Here is an 18,035-nt window from a genome sequence, read left to right on the forward strand (position 1 = left end):
AGGAGTGCAGCATATTTAAGTGGCAGTCAACTGGACTGTTAATGGACTTAAAGATCCCCTCATACATGTTTTAACATGTATATAAATTGCTCTACTTTGAATAGTAATAATATATAATAATCTGATATGTTCTTATCAGAAGTTAAATTATCTTATTAAAATCTAATCCTTCCCCTTCATTGAAAAGGGCTTCAAGTTTCTAAATCACTCTTGTATAAGTTGAATATTGAACCAGGGTTGCCTTCTAAACTATTTGTGAACAAATCATCCTTGGATGCCCACTGCTGAAAATGGGATTTTCAATGAGTGCAGAGAAACTAACCCACTTTCAGCAGATAAATATGAAAACAGTCTTCTAGTGTCAAACTTTGCACATACATCGTTCTGTACAGTGAAGCTCAAACATTCAACTGTAGGAACAGTGTGTGTGAGTGGAGGGGAACTTTAATGACAACACACAGATTCATTAGTCTGTACAGTTACAGGCTTATCAAGTAGGACACAGTTTGCTTGGCGCTCACAGCAGAAATCTCGACCTGATGCTTGTAGAAGACGGTGTGGCACGAAATTAATCGACAAGTTTTCAAGAAGCAGAGAGAAGAACCATCTCTTGCTCGTTATCCAGTTGTGTTGCCGTTTTAAGGTGTTTCTGTCCAGGTTTCAAATAAAAGCCCTATCTGTGCATGGGATCCACAGCAGTCACTTTACAGTGGAGCTATTCGTAAAGCCATCATGTATGTTTACATGGTTAGAAACATGTTTACAGGAATACCCTTTTCTCTCTTTCCTTGATAACTTCAGAATTAAGATTAGTTCAACTAGCTATTGCATGTTACAGGTTTTGCAGAGCATGAGAGTTATTGAATGAAAAATTTGACTTTATCTCAAAGTCTTCAGTGAAAATCTCTGTCTCTCTCTCTCTCTCTCTCTGTCTTAGTACTGGACAGACATCTACCTGAGCTGGAATCCAGATAAGTACCCTGGTGTCCAGAACCTGCGCTTCCCTTCAGACCAGATCTGGACTCCTGACATCCTCCTTTACAACAGGTCAGAGCTGCTTTCTCCTTCTCATCACCACCTTCTTTAAAACAGCTAGAATCCATATGTTCCACTAACAATGTATGAAGTGACAATATGAGAAATGAACGTACAAAGAATTATCACATGAATCTGTAGCTCCCCTCAGCTTTATGGAGGTTTATAGAGAGTTTCGGCTAATTCTTTAGCCGTCCGGCCCGCAACTTCATGGATTACGGTTCACTCTCAGCGCTCTCATAACGTTGTTTTCAGCCACAGCAGGCAGCTGTTTTCACCCACTGCACACTACCTGCCCAGCACCAAACTGCAGACAGACACAGTTAGTGAATAGCTGGTGAACATAGTGGAGCATTTAGCAGCTAAAGAACCAGATATTTCCCTCAGGAGTTGGTAGAGACCAAAACCAGAGCTAAAAGACTGTCAATATTTGACTTAGGTTCGCCAGATGACCAGAACAAGACTCCAAATGAATGATAATGTTGCTCTGTAACTAAAGGACGTATAAATCAGCAGCTGTTTGCTAACAAGTTTGCCACTTCAATTTAAAAGGTGATATGTCAGTGCTCTGCCCCCAGGTGTCCCCAGGTGGCCAAAATGAATAATTTATTATTGCAGGTTTAAGTTTGAAAGGTTGTGACCTCTTTCTTTTCTTTTTACATATTGTCCTCTTTTTTTGAGTTTAATTCTGTTAAACGTGATAGAATAGGTGTCAGTCCGTTGTCAGTCCTCTGCAGCAGATAAACACAGCTGAGAGAGACGGCATGTTTTCTTACTATTTTTTTTTGGGATAACTGTGTTGGATTGATTGAAATATCAGTATAATCCTTCTGATACGCCGCTGTTTTATTAAATTCTGTCTTTAATCTCTATAAACCAAAGCAGTATCGGGGGTTACTTTAAGCCAATGTGATCACACTCGATCAAACACAAAAGTCAGTGACACAGGCGACAGGAGGAGGTGGGTCGTTTTAAAAACTTAAACATTAATTCTACTACATTTAATTACTATAACATCCCCACTGATGGATATTTGCTCTCATCGCTTTCTTGTGGAAAAGAAAAGAAACTTTATTGAAATTTTAATGAAATGGAATGAACGCGTTGGGAGTGATTTTACACTCCTGACAGAATGTCAGTGAGTCTTGTGTAGTGGCTGACAAAGGCTGTTGATCTCCTTGGTGATTTGATTTGGACTTGCTTGTTAACAATTAATATACCAATAAAATATAAAACAAAAATGGCTGTTTTGGTAAGAATTAAGGAGATGTAAGCGCTGAGGTCAAAGTCCTTATTTTAATAGATGTGTTTGAACAAGCTCATTGCAGTTTCTGATTCAGGTCAGGCTGCTGCTTGCTTCTGCGCTGTTCTTCACTGTCAATTAGAAATGTAGGCCAGTTGTTTTTCTCCAAAACAACTAATTACATTGCGTTTGCATGCTTGAGTGAGAGACGGTTGATTCTGATTCGGGTCTGAGACTGAGGGGGGAAAAAGAAAGATGAAGAGATGGATAGATTCAATCACAAAGAGGAAGACGCAGATTCAATATGTGGAGAAGTTGTAAAACAAAAGATTTGATGAAGTGAGGTTTAGAGCGACAGACAGCTTTGCAGTTGGTCTTCACTGATGTCATTGTGTGGATGGAGAGAGGAGCCTCAGATGTTTCTCTTCATGCCCATATTTCCCCCCAATACACACACTCAAACACACACACACACACACATCACAGGGAACACGAGGACGAAACAAAGGTTTGGGGGTATTAACCCAAATTTTAAAAGCTCAGCTCTTAGACCTGCCAGGATTACCCATCCTAATCTCCCTGCTCTCACCCCTCTCTTCCACCATCTCTGCCTTTTACCCTCTGCCTCCTCTCCTCCCTAACTCTCTCCATCATCCATCCTGCCTTACCATCTCTCTTCTCATCTCGTTCTATTTGTGTCTCCCTCCGTCTCTCTTTCATAACTCACTGTCTCACTATAATTCACTCTATTCAATCAACTCTTATTCTCCATATTTTATCGTTCCCGGCCTCCACCGACTCCTCTTTATAAATCATCCCATCTACCTGTCTCTGCCTGTCAAGGTGTCAGCATGTTACTCTCCCCGTCTTCTCACAGTCTACCTGTTTATGTGTTGCTAGTTTCTCGACTGCCTTCTCTCGTGCTGCATGTTACTCTGCTAACGGCTCAAATCTGTTCACACAAAAATACCTATTACTCATTTGCTTTGCCAAATATGTATTGGAGGAAAAATGCTGCCTGGATTATGTTCACTTGTTATGTTTTATCTAATCCAGGATATGTATACTGCACAGAAGTCATAGGGAGGAGGTCATAGTCGGGTGTACAAAGCACACACTTTGAGACTGGGTTTGTGTCCTGCATCCAATGTCTTGTTAGGTTCAGGCTTCAAAAACAATTGGTTAAGACAGGCAAAGAGTCTACAACCATGCTAGCAACTGTACTTTGCTAAATGCTAATGTCAGCATGCTTACATGCTCACGATGACAATGCTAACATGCTGATGTTTAGTAGGTGCAATGGTTAGCATGTTTGCTATTTAGCACTAAACACAAAGTACAGATGTGGCTGATGGAAATGTCATTTGTTGGAAGGTATTTGGTCAATATTGGACAAATAAAAATGTTGTCTACTGATAGCGCTAGCTGAAAATCTATCTCATTCATTCATCTCAGTCATTAAGAGTCACCCCCCTTTGGAGAACATGAATATCTGAACCAAATTTCATGGCAATTCACCAAAGAGTGGTTGAGATATTTTAGTCTAGACCAAAGTGGTGGACAGAGCAACAGACCAACTTCAGACCATCTTAAAAGTCAACACATCGTATCTTGTGCTTAAAAAAACATACCTTTCCCAGTTCTCTGTTCTCTGTGTTTCCTGAACAGAACCATAAAACATTAATCATGCCAGGATTGGACATTGTGGGGAAAACAAATCAAATATGTTGACAGCAAACTGTTTGCAGAATTCAACATGTTTCCTCAGTATATTAAAGTAATTTGATCAGCATTCTGTTTCCTATTTGCTAATGCAAATTAGTTGTATATGAATGTAACTTTTAGAAGACAGGGTTAAAAACTGAAATGTATTTATTATAACCTGTTGAAAACAGCCGTACATGTCTGCCTCAGTAATTGAAAAAAAAAACAGTGCTGATGTTGCTGGTTTTTGACTGTTGCTTACCTTGAAATTGGAGAAGATGAACAGTAAAATGAAGCTGAAGGGGAAGATTCAGTTTACAGCTGAGCCAGAAGGTTTACATGCCCCCCGAGGACAGATGAAAATTTACAGTTTTCAGCAATAATATGGATCGCTGCTGGAAAAACACGCATACACACATGCACACCTAACTAATTATACCACACACCTCTATGCTCTCATCTAATACACACATATCTGTGCATTTACATGCACACAAGCTGCAAACAGACGCACACAAATAACGGTATACAGGCAACACACTCTCCACCAGCCCACCACACGCACACACACACACACACACACACACACACACACACACACACACACACACACACACTCTTTGTCAGACAATTACAGGCAGTAATGGCACAACACACACCATTACACTGTGGGCCATCAGTGCGCAGCCAATAACACGCTAGTCTCACTGTGTTGAATAGCAGATGCATTCAGGCTTATTAGCATGCTGCTCAGACGGGAGCTCGCCATAAATCCATTCATTCATTTCTATTGTTTTAATATGAAGTTAATGATGTTTAGGAGTGTCGAGGTCAGATGCCATCTCAATATGCAATGTGTTCAAAGAAAAGAAGAGTGAGAAAAAAAAATCTGATATTGTCTGTGATGAGTGATTCAGCTCATATTATCCCAGTGTGATCTGATCAGTCTGATCTCTCATGTCTCTCTCATATTTTCAGATCATTGTGCTCACACCGACTCACAATTATGTTTCATGCATGGATAATCTATACTGTGAGTCATGGATTTACCATCCAGACCATATTCATGCATATCGCCTTGGGAAAATATTTCGTTAGTCATCATATTTGCAAAGGTTTTGTGTTGTGATTGACAGCTGAGAACGTCCAATGGCTGTCATCATGGCTCAAACTAATTAGTAACAGTTTTCACATTTAAATAAGTCTTTTTTTAATCTCGGCTCATGAAAGCTGAACCCTCTGGTAACCAATTGACATTGGTGCATTTAACTTACAGACATTTGTTATTTTAATCTTTAAAAGGAGGTTATGAGAAAAGGACAAATGCATGTGGCCTCCGCTGAGACAGAGACGCATGTTTACAATGAAGCTCTCCCACTTCATTGATGAGAATCAGCTGTAAAATTTATGTTGGCTCCGTCTCGTCTGCCATAACAGCCTGTGTGCACGCGTATGTGTGGAGTGTGTGATTGTTTGAATAAAGAATATCCAGATCTAAAACAGCTGTGTAAGCCGTTGACCTCCTCTCTCATTAGAGGGAAAAGTCAATGGTCTCACTTGACTGGGGATCGATGAGGCACATGAAGGACATCCAACTCAGGTAAACCACAGACAGAATCCTAATTCTGCCAGCGGGGACAGTAGATGTACAGCACAGGCTGAGCGTTGTGACAGGCCATAAAGATGAAAGGGGAATTAATCGAATAAATGGATAGTTGGGGGGATTTTATTTTATTTTTTTAGATGGCTGGATGGTTGAATGAATGGACCGATGGACGGATTTGATGACTTTGAAAAAACACTCTGGAAGTGTGTTTTAGTTTGAAACATGGTTTGTAAAGAGCCCATGAAGAAGATGTGACAGTAAAAACATTTTATCTGTGAATTTGTGGTCAATTTTTTTTGAAAACCAGCGGCATTGAAGAAACATTAGCGAGCTGATGACGGCATGAAGAGCCTGCACTGTTTGTGTGTGTGTGTGTGTGTGTACAAAGATGTGATGGGATATATCAAGTGTCGATACTGTCCTATGGATATTATTCTTACTTGAGAAGGTGAGCACCTAGGAGTCAAAAAGACAGTGGAGTGCCTGATGACATCTAAAAGCTTTTGTAGGTTTAATCAATAACCTGTTCATGGTCAGTTTTTATTAGTAATATAAAGCTATTTTACACATTTGAGTTTTTCACAAAAAATATATTACATATGATTATCCCAACATAATGATTCCATCTGTTCCCTCTTGAAGATGACGATGAACATCTTTATATGTTATCCATTCTGTTGGGTGATGTATGTATATGCACTCTGACTCTATGGGAGTAAACTGTAAATTGGAAATATACTGTACTTCTTGCCTGCAGCTTGCTTGACCAGGTAGTTAACCACAGAGCCTTAAGGCTGTCAAACAGAAAGCCTAATGGCAGGACTCCCTGAGGCTGTTTGGTTGAATGCTATATTCCTGGGATATGACATAATGTACATGGATGGATAGGTCTTTGCTTAATGCAGTCCGTGTAGGTGCTGACCGCATGTAGCTCTCAACTGTGCATGGCTGAAAGCTTCAGGGAAAGTGTTGGTTTTCCCCTCTGGAGAAATAATAATGCTAATATGAAAAAAATATTCTGTTGTACTCCTTGTTGCTCTTTCAGCCTTTGCAACGTGATGGCATCAACAAAAAGCATACAAGTCAAATCATGACTGTAAAGGTACATCATGTTCTTATATCACATATTAGAGAGATGAGAGATCTTGCTCTAAAGATCAGTGCATTCTGCATATTTTTAACAGTACGTGTTAATTTATTCCACGCTGCATGGCTCTCTTTCTGCCTCAGGAACACACTTTGTGGCTTCCTTCTTTTTCTCATTGGTGAGTGTGTGCGTGTGTGTGTTTGTGTTCCTATGTGAGGACAGCAGCAGGTGTTGAGTGAGTGAGAGGAAAGCTTGGTGACTCATGTCCCATGGTGCAGGAACCTGTCACTGCCACCATTGTCATTGTTGGTCAGTCTCTGTTTCCACCTTGCCCCACTCTGACATCTCCACAGCACTCTTTCTCCTGTGTTCTCTCTCTGTGTGTGTGTGTGTGTGTGTGTGTGTGTGTGTGTGTGTGTGTGTGTGTGTGTGTGTGTGTGTGTGTGTGTGTGTGTGTGTGTGACCACTTCCCATTCTCCCAGGCTATCACTTGTCCAGTTGTATGCATATTTAATATTAAAATGTGTACGTTGCAAAATAATTTGTTTCAAAATCTTAAAATAAGTCCTAATAGTAACAGAAATAAGTTGATACTTGAAGTATCTTGTATTGTTCTGTACATCTCTCCTTTTCTGGACATACATTACTTGTACAGTATGTACTCACACATACACACACACACAGTTCAGGGCATTCTCCTCTGTGATGTACGTAAGCGCTGATTGCAGGAAAGCACACAACTTCAGATAAAGTGAGGCCAAAGCTTGAATAATTCATCACATAACTCCGCCTTGGCCAACCCACACATCCCTGCCCCAGCACCCGGAGCCACAGCTGATAGCAACACACACACACACACACACACACACACACACACACAGAAGAGAAATAAATTACAGCACTTAACCCCCCGGAAAAAGGTAAATCACTCAATCTGAGCAAAGGCAGGGACAAATAAAATGGGTCCATCCACAAATTCTGTTGAGATGCACGGCACGTTCCTTTGTCAGGGCTGAATGAGGCTCAGGGATGTTTCAGACACGCTGACGTTATCTCTCTCGCTGGGGATTTGATTGTGTGTGTGTTGATTTGTGTGTGCATGCAGAGGTGTATTGTGTGTGCCTTTATACCGTATATGTATATAGAGTTCAGTGTGTGGGTTTGAGTTCTAAGTTGGTGTGGATTGTGAAGTGAAAGGGACTGTCAGCTCTTCAATGGGCTTTTGTAGGGTCTTCAATGACAAACGCAGGACCTGATAGAGGACTGATAGGAATGTGTGTATGTGAGGGGCATTTCGTTTAATTAATAAAAACTCTACACTGCGTTACACTGATATTTGTAATTCTTTCTGACTACTTAAAACTGACAGCAGGTCTTACAGAAGGGGAGCGTGCCCTTTCTGTCATCTCCCCAGCTTGATTATTGAATTTTTTCCTTCCATTTCTTGATAGTGTGTGTGTGGTGTTTTGCTCTACTGCTATAGATGCATTTTACCAATGTTTACACTGCTCAAGGCTGTCCTTCACTTAGCTGTTTTCACTGCTAGTTTCTTTCATTCACAATGTACTGTTAGTCATTGATCACCTACAGCAGCCTGGGGAGGATATTGGTAACATTCAATACATACAGTTGTTTCACTCAGAAAACAGGTTACTGATAATGGATTTCTTCACTCTTGTTGACAGTCTGCGTGGAGTTAACTAAATAAAAACCTCCAAGGAGAGTCATGTACAAAATCATGCAACATTTAGGGAACAACAGTGTTTATAAAATCGCCACCAATTTTAGTTTTCTGAAATAAAATGTATCACATAAAACTCCGTTTTGACAAATTCGTAACACAAAAAACCTTGTCCAGATTAGATAGTTGTGGTTTAGGGGAAGAATACCTTTGAACTTTGTGAATATTACATAGAATCAAATAAGGAGGTAACTAATCAGCAGCCTTGAATCTGTTCACCCATTCATATTATTATGTATTGTATGTAAAACCCACTGGCTGGTTTGAAATAAATAAAGAGAAACTGGTTATGTAACTGTAAATGGGGGCATGTAAATCCAGATAAGTTTAACTAAGACGCTCAATTAAATAACATTAGTTTCTCTGTCAGAGGAAAAAGGGATAATCCAAAACAAATATAGTGCAATGGCATAGTTTTTAAAGTTTCATAAAATACAAGGGTCAAACCCAACTGCAAATCTCAAGAGGAGGAGAGGAGGAGATACGTTTGTCCAGCCAGTTGCTACAGTGGAGAATCAGTTTGTATGAGAGCAGACTTTTGGCCATTTACTGTAAAACAAGGAAGGAAACAAAACAGAGGACACTGACTAGAAAAGTTCAGACTTTGCCCCTGGCACTTTATTTAAGAGTTCACACTCTCACTGACACCAAAGGAGCTACTCTTTAATACTTAATTAGAGTTCAGCTGGAGTGCCAGAGCTGAAGTGGATCTGAGATTAGGTGGTCTACGCATTTTCTTTACTGTAAGCATCTGTCCCCGAAGGTAGTGTTGGACTTAAAGACTTCCAGAGAATACAGTTTCTACTTTGTTCAATGGTTTCATTGGCTTCTGGTGTTCTGCTGTTCGAGAGTCTGGCAAGTGAAGCCAAATCCATCTCAAACTTTAAATATTTGAAACTTAAGTTATACAAAAGCTGTCCATGGCTGCCCTTATATCATCCCAGCAGGCTGTGAGTTGCAGAGCCTTGAAGGAGGCATATGTGGTGCTTTCACTGATTCCTGTTGAAGTGAATGGAAGTGAATATTTAATTTCGCTGCACCCTGGACTTGACTTGGGTTTTAACTGTGTAGGTGGGGTGCAGCAGGCTGGTTGCTCCACAGAAGGCTGGGTAGATATGTCACTTCACTGCTCACTGCTGTGGCAGGTTAGGCTGAAACAGCAAAGACAAACAGGTGTACAAATACTCACTAACACTGACAACAATGAAGACCTATTGGATTATTTTTTTTGTTTTTTTCCTTACAAAAACAAGTGACCTTAAAGCTGCTATAATTAATAATGTATAGTTTGCTAACAAATTCATCATCTCATTTTAAAATCTGTTGATATGTCAATGTGGTGTTCACAACTTGTTGCTGCTGCCCCCCAAGTGGCCAAAGAATCAGTTATTGCAGGTTTAAACATCCAAATCTGTTATTGTTCTTCAAATGAATGTCCTATCCCTCTAACTCAATACTTCTCTTATTCCTTGATTTGTTTTATTGATTGGCGCAAACAAGATGACAAAATGATCCTCCTGTGACTTCTTCCATCACAGTTCACATTCATTCACCAGGTCATTTTATTATGAGTCTTCGTCTCCATGCGATTGTACAAATTGACAAAACCCATTTTGAAGTAATTGCCAGCTTACCCGAGCATGATATGAAGACAATTGAGAAGACAATGAAGAGATTTCAGCAAGATGGAGTTTTAGCTCACAGCAAGATGATGAAATATTTTAAAGGTGTGCACACACACACACACACACACACACACACACACATCACCCTCTGTTATTCTCTACCCAGTGCGGACGAGCGGTTTGACGCCACCTTCCACACCAACGTACTGGTGAACGCGTCGGGTTACTGCCAGTACATCCCCCCCGGCATCTTGAAGAGCACCTGCTACATCGACGTGCGCTGGTTCCCCTTCGATGTACAAAAATGTGACCTGAAATTTGGCTCCTGGACGCACAATGGCTGGCTGCTGGACCTCCAGATGCTGGATGTGGACACGTCCACCTACATACCCAACGGGGAATGGGACCTTGTGGGTAAGAGAGGCGCGCTGTTGACATGTTACACTTCTGTTTCTCTGTGCTTTTTCATCTATCCTGAAGGCTGTACTTGGGAATCCAGTATTGGTGTCAATTGTATAACTCAATGACTATATTCAACATAAAACCTATTTCTCTAGTCGTCTCCTAAGATTTCTCCGTCTGAGTCCTGATATTAGAGGAAAACAAACTTTGAAAACAATTCTTTTAGGGGGCATAAAAATACGGCACAACAATTGCTCCTGCAATAAAAAGTGGGATACTCACTTGTCTCCTTAAGTCAACATTTTCTGTGATTTTAAAATGTCCATTCAGACATACCTGACTTTTATATAAATGATTTCACGATGGGACATCATTTGGAAGGTTATAGCTGGATGAAATGGAAAGGTGAGAATTTTTGGAAGACCTCCCAAGCGGGGTGTTTCCAGCTGGGACAGAGTAGCAGCAGATCCCAGTGCCGGTGCCCCTGGGGTGATGGTTAGCTGGAAATGGGTGTCAGACAGCAGCAGATGGCATGCAATAGGAATGTTTGACACATTGGCGGGTGTGTAGCCATGCCATATGTGAGAGCAGCACACCACATCCCCAGAGTTGGAGTTCAAGGTGGGATAGTTCAGCTATGAAAAATGATTCAGCTTCTTTTTTTTGTCTCGCTGAACATTTTGTAGTAACATTAAGAAGATAAAATAAAGGCAGAGCAAAGTTCCCAGCCTGGTCTGACTCCGATCCACTCCAGTGGTGCGTGTTCGGGAAATAAAATTCAGTTTGTGTGACTTCTTGAGTGGTGCTTTCCATGAAATATTTACACTCATCTTTTCTTTTTCTTATTCAGTCTATGCATTTAAAACTTGGATCACTTTATTAGTCCACAATAATCTACCTTACCTGTATGTGTGTACTCCTCTCTTAGGTGTGCCAGCCAAGCGCAATGAGCTATACTATGAGTGCTGTAAGGAGCCCTACCCTGATGTGACATTCACGGTCACAATGCGCCGCAGGACACTATATTATGGCCTCAATTTACTCATCCCCTGTGTGCTGATCTCTGGCTTGGCCCTGCTGGTCTTCTTGCTGCCTGCAGACTCTGGAGAAAAGATTTCTCTGGGTGAGGGGGGTTTAAACACACATAAACACACATATTCTTGACATGAAATGTGTTATTGATCTATGGAAGAAAGATAGAAAAACATTTTTTGTGCAGTTTTTAAGTACAGGGTATTTAGTAAAAAAATACTGAAAGTTATGAAGTTTTCCAACAACACAAGCAACAATCAAAAATGTGTTTGAAGGTGTTCAAGCTTATAAAAATAAGCCACAACTGTGCCACAACTGTGTCACAACTTTACACCAATACATAAACACATTAAAGCGCACTCATGTATTTGTGCATGCATATATGTCAAAATATCAAAAATATGTCAAACATGTCCGTATGATTCATATGGAAAGCCATGAATACATGCATGTCAAATCACTTTGGAATAATTGAATTTCAAAATAAGAGGCTTGCCACTAAATCCATTTTGGAATTCTGTCAGTGCCAGTGAGTTTTGATGAATAACCGTCTGTGGACGAGCAGTCACCAAGTGTTTGAGGGATTTATGGAGCTGTAACCTACCTTGGACACGTCAGAGGAGCCGGCTGATAAATGGTTGCGGCCATCAGAACATAACTGATTACATGCATAAGTAATTACAGGGACTGATTTCATACACGAGTAACCCTGATCACATCATCATGTATATGCTCATGTTCTCTCTTTCTCTCTTGATCTCTGTCTCAAGGCATCACTGTGCTCCTTTCGCTAACCGTCTTCATGCTTCTGGTAGCAGAGATCATGCCTGCCACGTCCGACTCTGTTCCTCTCATCGGTGGGTTATATTTATGTGTGTGTGTCTACGTGTAATATATTTAAGTGTGTATTAATGTAGAATCAACGGGAAGAAGTGACATTAGCACGACAGAAGCAATATATGTCACCAAAGCTATACCTGATACTGCATCACTGCTTGTAGTGTTTACTTCTTGTGAAAAGCTTCTCTGTTTACAGAGAAAAAAAGGTTCCTTAGAAAACAGTCAAACAAAAGTGACTGTAATATCAATTCAGTATATCAACACAGACATTATTGACCAGTCCACACTAACAACTTAACTGTCCCTCAGAGTATTTCTCACACTTCCAGTAAACACCAGTAATATAAAACATGCATTACTTATTAAGTGTTATCAAGGTAGGCAATTCCTTGACCTCTCTATATATTATATATGGTCTCCTGAAAAAAATGATAAATAAATACCTATCTTGGTGTGTGGCTGGTAGCCTGAGGGCGTCTATACATCATTCATAGTGCCCCTGGACGGTGAGTGAAGTAAATTGGGTGGCCAGAACTAAAGCTGTCGGCACCATTAATAGGCTATGAAATGATTCTCCACTGGGGAGGCAAGAAAGGAAAGGAGGACAGAAGGAGAAATAATGGATGAAGGGGAGGAAGAGGCCAAGAGATGAGTAACCTTAAGAGGAGAGGAAGACTTCAAAGGTTTTGTGGAGCAGGTGAAGAGACAGACGGGTTAGTGGGGTTAACGCTTGTTAATTGTCGTTGGATGATAGCTGATGGGTTTTGGGTGTCTTTTTGTCTTGTATGTGTGTGAGAGAGTGTGTTTACATGCTTTGAATTTATTCAATTGAATATATTGTTCATATCAACTGCACATTATGTGAGTGTATTGATGTAGTGTTTGCTCAATGCTGACCACGGTTAGCACCATATCAATGCAATGATAACTGGCCTTGCTGAGAAAAGCCTGATAAATGCTTTATCAATAGAGTGATTAATCGTGTTTTTATTTTATTTCCTGTGACCTCAACACAAGGCCAACCAGGACACTTTTAGTAGCCTTGTTAAGATGAGTCATGCTCCTTTACAGCGCAGTGGCTGAATGTGGATATGAGTTATTGTAGCTGCCTGCACTTGACTGTAAATATATGAAGTGTTCGACACTGCTGCCAGAATCAGGCCATATGTCTTTTATAATCAGCCCTTAGTCACCAGATAAGCATATTGTGTCCTTTTCATTTGAGTTAATTTAGTTAGACCTATCTTATCTGGTTCAAGACCATTTGGCTCAGTTCATTTGAATTCTGTTTAGTCTTAATTCATTTTTAAGTTAGTTAGTTCCGCCATGATCAACAATGTGGTTCATGACCGCAGGTCCCACAATTATGTTTTAAATTATTATACATAATATCTTCTTCTGGCTGTTCTTCCATAACGAAAGTCTTCCACCTCTCATAAACACATCCATAGTTCTTCTCTCATCTCTCTCCTCACCTCTTTGTTTGTATGATTTTCTGCTTCACCTCTCTTTTGATCCTCTCCCCTCCTTTTCCCTCCAGTCTTTGTTTCCATGATCTTAACAAATATGGTCATAACCCCTGACCTTGTGAGGTCACATGAGGTTTGACTTTGCTGGCACTGCAGCAGCTGTAATCGTGTTTAGCTGTTAGCTCTTCTTTGTTCAGAGTCACTAGCAAACAAGAGAAACGAGGGCAGGCCCTCAGATATATTTGTGTGTGTGTGTGTGTGTGTGTGTGTGTGTGTGTGTGTGCATGCTGGGAGAGAGCACAGTGTTCAGTTAATACTCCCCTCCTCTATTACTGTTTTCTGATGTGGGTGAAAACACCCCTCCAGAACCAGCACTAATCTTCCTCTCTCCTCTGTACTGTTTTTTGGTTTGTTTACTGCAACTCTCTGTTTTGTCACAACTTTTGCACAGTTTTTATTTCCCCTGTCTTTTCCCCTTGGCAATGTACGTTATTGCACAGATTGATCAGATTTGCTTTCCTTTCATGTTAGAGTGTGAAATCAACCTATTTTTGGAAATAATTCAAGCTTAATGTTTTACCTGTTAGTACATGTTAATTAAATGTGACCGTGGGGTAGTTCAAGGGGGGCTAAGAAGGGGAAAAAATCCCAACAAGTAATAAAATGCTTGACTATGTAACTGATGTTGATGTTTTTTGTGTACTCGGCAGCCCAGTACTTTGCCAGCACCATGATGATTGTGGGAATGTCTGTGGTGGTGACAGTAATAGTCCTTCAGTTTCACCATCATGACCCTCAGGGAGGCAAGATGCCCAAGTGGGTGAGTGACCGAAACTAATTTAATCAGATAATCATCACTATTGTCAATGATGACATTTAGAACAAATGCATGTTTGTATTGATGTGTTATCGTGTGTGTGCCACTCCTTTCAGGTCCGGGTGGTTCTGTTGAACTGGTGTGCCTGGTTTCTCCGTATGAAACAACCTGGCGACGAGCGCAAGCGGCCCGGTTACAAGTACCGTCACGCCTCCCAGCACCACTCCAGCACCAGCTCCATAGAGATGGGCACTGTTCCAAGCCTGAGCATGCCCCTCTCACAGACATCCTGCCCACCTTGCCCCACAGGCACCTCCAACGGTTCCATGAGCCTCTACTTTGGCAACTACCACCCCATAGAGAGCCCGCACTGCCCACCTTCTAGCGACTCAGGGGTAGCACTAGGGGGGCGTGCCCACGGCTCCCCCAGTGATGAGACTGAGCCACCTGGAGGAGTTAGCAGTGGTGTCGGAGTCCTGGGGATGGGAGTCAGCATCCCCCCACCAGAGATCCAGCGCATTTTGGAGGAGGTGTCCTACATAGCCCAGCGATTCCGGGACCAGGACGAGGCTGAGGCCATCTGTAGCGAGTGGAAGTTTGCAGCGGCGGTGGTGGATCGGCTGTGCCTGGTGGCCTTCTCCCTCTTCTCCATCATTTGCACCTTCACTATCCTCATGTCAGCACCCAACTTCATAGAGGCTGTTTCCAAGGACTTCACATAGCTGGTTGCAGCAGCAGGAAAGAGGGAAGGAAGGCGGCGCAAATATGATGAGGGATAAAGAAGAGATTGAGAGAGAAAGTGGATGGGGAAAGGAAACAACGAAGGGTGCAGTATGGAGTCCCCAATCTACAGTCCGGAAAGGAGGTGGTGTTTTATGAGAAAATTATAATATCTCTGGAAGCTCAAGAAAGTAAATAGAGCCTTGCAGCTCTGCCAAGCTGCTGAGTCATGTAATCAATTGAACCAATCAGGAAACAAAATATTAATGATTGATGAACAAAGACATGAACAAATCACAAAGACATCTCATCATTATGTTACATTCCAAATTAAACATAAATTCATTGTCCCGCTCTGTCTTGATGTCAGAGACACATTGTTCACATCTAGAAGAGGAAAATGCAGACTGAGGAGACTAGAGGCAAAAAGTTGGGAATCACTGGGGCAGTAGAGGAGAGCACTGTACGGATTTTCGTTTTTACATTAAGTGAGATATCAAGAAGGGGAAGATAATGTGGCTGCTAATTGTCTTTACCCTAAGAACAGTGTAAATATCATTGTTTTATCTTCTCCATTCATTTAAAAAAACAGCTTCATTTACTGTACAATGACACATACAGTCCACCTCATTGCCTCTTCTTCTCTACTTCACTTCAGTCATCCCAACTGTTGTTATCCTGTATGTACAAATCCACACACACACACACATATATATATATATATATACAAACATGGCCTCAGTCTGAGCTCACACACCTTCTGAACTCCTTCTGAATTCTCAATAAGGAAATCACAGACTTTTTCTGATGATGTACCGTCCCCGTAATGATGTTTGGTTAGTTACTAAACTGAGATGTTTCACTGTGAATTTTACTGTTTTTGCTTTCACTTCGATTGACAGAGCATTGGACACAACTTGATTGTTTTGTCACAAGTGTAGAGCATTGTCTTTATTCATCAGAGTAGAAATGTTTATTTAGGATCACTTTTCACTTTGTCTTGCCTGTTTTATTTTAGCCAATAGAATATGTAAGGTAATAATAACAGTCTGGAACGGTGTAATAATGAAACATCCAGTATATTGTATCAAAATGCACTGTGTGGACTGGTATGTACAGGTGTTGACCAGTAACACAAAACGCACAGGTGTCTTTCTAAAGTACAGTCAGATACTGTATGTTGAACTGTACAGTACACGTACAAGTCATTCATTTAACTGTAGGAAACTGGTTGTCTAAGTTGTCTAACTGCTGTAAAAAAAAAAAAAAAACACATTCATTGTACTTCACTGTACATAAATGGTCAGTGAAGATGAAGAGCGATGTGACTTTTGAACCTCTGACACCACAGACAATAAACAGAGGCTCGACAGCAAGAGGAAAACTTCACAACCCCATCTGCCACATTATCACTGGAGAATATACTGTAGATTTATAAAAGGCCCCAGTGTCAGTGAGTTTTGTCTGTGTTTCGTAGAGGGAGCCGAGTGACAGATTCACACAACAAACGTGTTTAACGTGTTTAGTTCCACCTCTTTGTCGTAGCTACAGTCATTGGTCTCTTTATCTCTTTCTCTGTCATTCCAAGTGAGTGTGAGTTTTTCGCTCTCTATGTCAATAAAAGTTTATTTATTCTCCGTATAACAGGCTCTGGATAGATCTGTGTGTTTGGTTCAGTCTTGGAAGACACCAGTAGCACAATAACGCCTAAGCCTTATAGGTTGATGGTTGTGGCATTCATAACATTATAACATTATCACATTAACCACAAATAATAGCTGAAACCTCTCTGTACAGTTAGAGCTTTAAACAGCCGCAGAGTTCTGCGTAACTATTACACCAGCCAATAGTTTCAAGTCTGTTAAAATCCATCCAAGTTACAAGTTCAGTCAGAGTTCATGATGCTTTACTGCAAGAAAAGAGCAAGAAAACAAAATCTGCCAGATGTCTGAAGAGCAAAATGAATAAGGATAATACAAAAGAAATAGGAGTAAGTAATTTAACTGGTTGATAAAAGCATAAGAATGATATATTTAAATATGAGCACATCCACAAGCTCAAAGTCAGCATCAGTGTCCTCACTGGTTATTAGGTAGACTAATGAAACATTAAAGTGTTTGTGTCACACCCTAAATCTGCAGCTTTCATCATTGTGATGCATTCAATGCCATGTTAATGGGATAGGATGTCTTAATGTTGATAGGAAGGCTAATATAAATCATGAATTCAACTAGGAGTCATTTGCATGAGCATTGGACAGGTCAAAGAAGACAAATATGATGTGAAAACTCCCTTCATTTCACTAAAGCTCTGGTTGTCTTAGTTGTAGAAAATTTGGTCTCAGATAAGGAAGGGGAATAAAATATTGAATGGGAGAGGAAATCTAAGCTGAAATATGCCAAAAAAAAAAAGAGAAGACGAAGAGGAAGAATGTGGGGCATGTTTTCCTTCTGTGGTCTAAGAAATATGCTCTGATTTTCTTTTTTTTTTGTGGCCAACAAAGGCTTCCTCTCAACTTCCAATTGTTTGATGTTTTGTGGATGAACTCCAATCAATAAGGCAGAATCCACATTTCAGGCGAGGAGTGGTTGGTGCATTTATTCCCAAGAGATATAAAGTCTTATGTTAGTGGGTCTGCAGACTGGAGGACTATCAAACACCTCCAAGTTATTACAGAAAGACAATGATCTTTCAGGATGGCATCAGCTATGTCA

At 40.7% G+C, this 18,035-nt stretch overlaps 1 protein-coding gene across 1 annotated transcript in view; it reads left to right on the plus strand.

Annotated features, from left to right (window-relative positions):
- Window positions 1-15,323, plus strand: part of LOC139291312 (neuronal acetylcholine receptor subunit alpha-7-like) — a 31,573-nt gene extending 16,250 nt beyond the window's left edge. The window contains exons 4-9 of the mRNA XM_070913311.1: window positions 938-1,047; window positions 10,208-10,455; window positions 11,372-11,566; window positions 12,246-12,332; window positions 14,495-14,604; window positions 14,718-15,323. Coding sequence (XP_070769412.1) covers window positions 938-1,047; window positions 10,208-10,455; window positions 11,372-11,566; window positions 12,246-12,332; window positions 14,495-14,604; window positions 14,718-15,323 — 1,356 coding nt within the window. The remainder of the gene's footprint in view (window positions 1-937; window positions 1,048-10,207; window positions 10,456-11,371; window positions 11,567-12,245; window positions 12,333-14,494; window positions 14,605-14,717) is intronic.
- The last annotated feature ends 2,712 nt before the right edge of the window (window positions 15,324-18,035 follow it).

The sequence above is a fragment of the Enoplosus armatus genome, chromosome 10 (assembly GCF_043641665.1).
Source record: "Enoplosus armatus isolate fEnoArm2 chromosome 10, fEnoArm2.hap1, whole genome shotgun sequence".
Lineage (NCBI taxonomy): Eukaryota > Metazoa > Chordata > Actinopteri > Centrarchiformes > Enoplosidae > Enoplosus > Enoplosus armatus.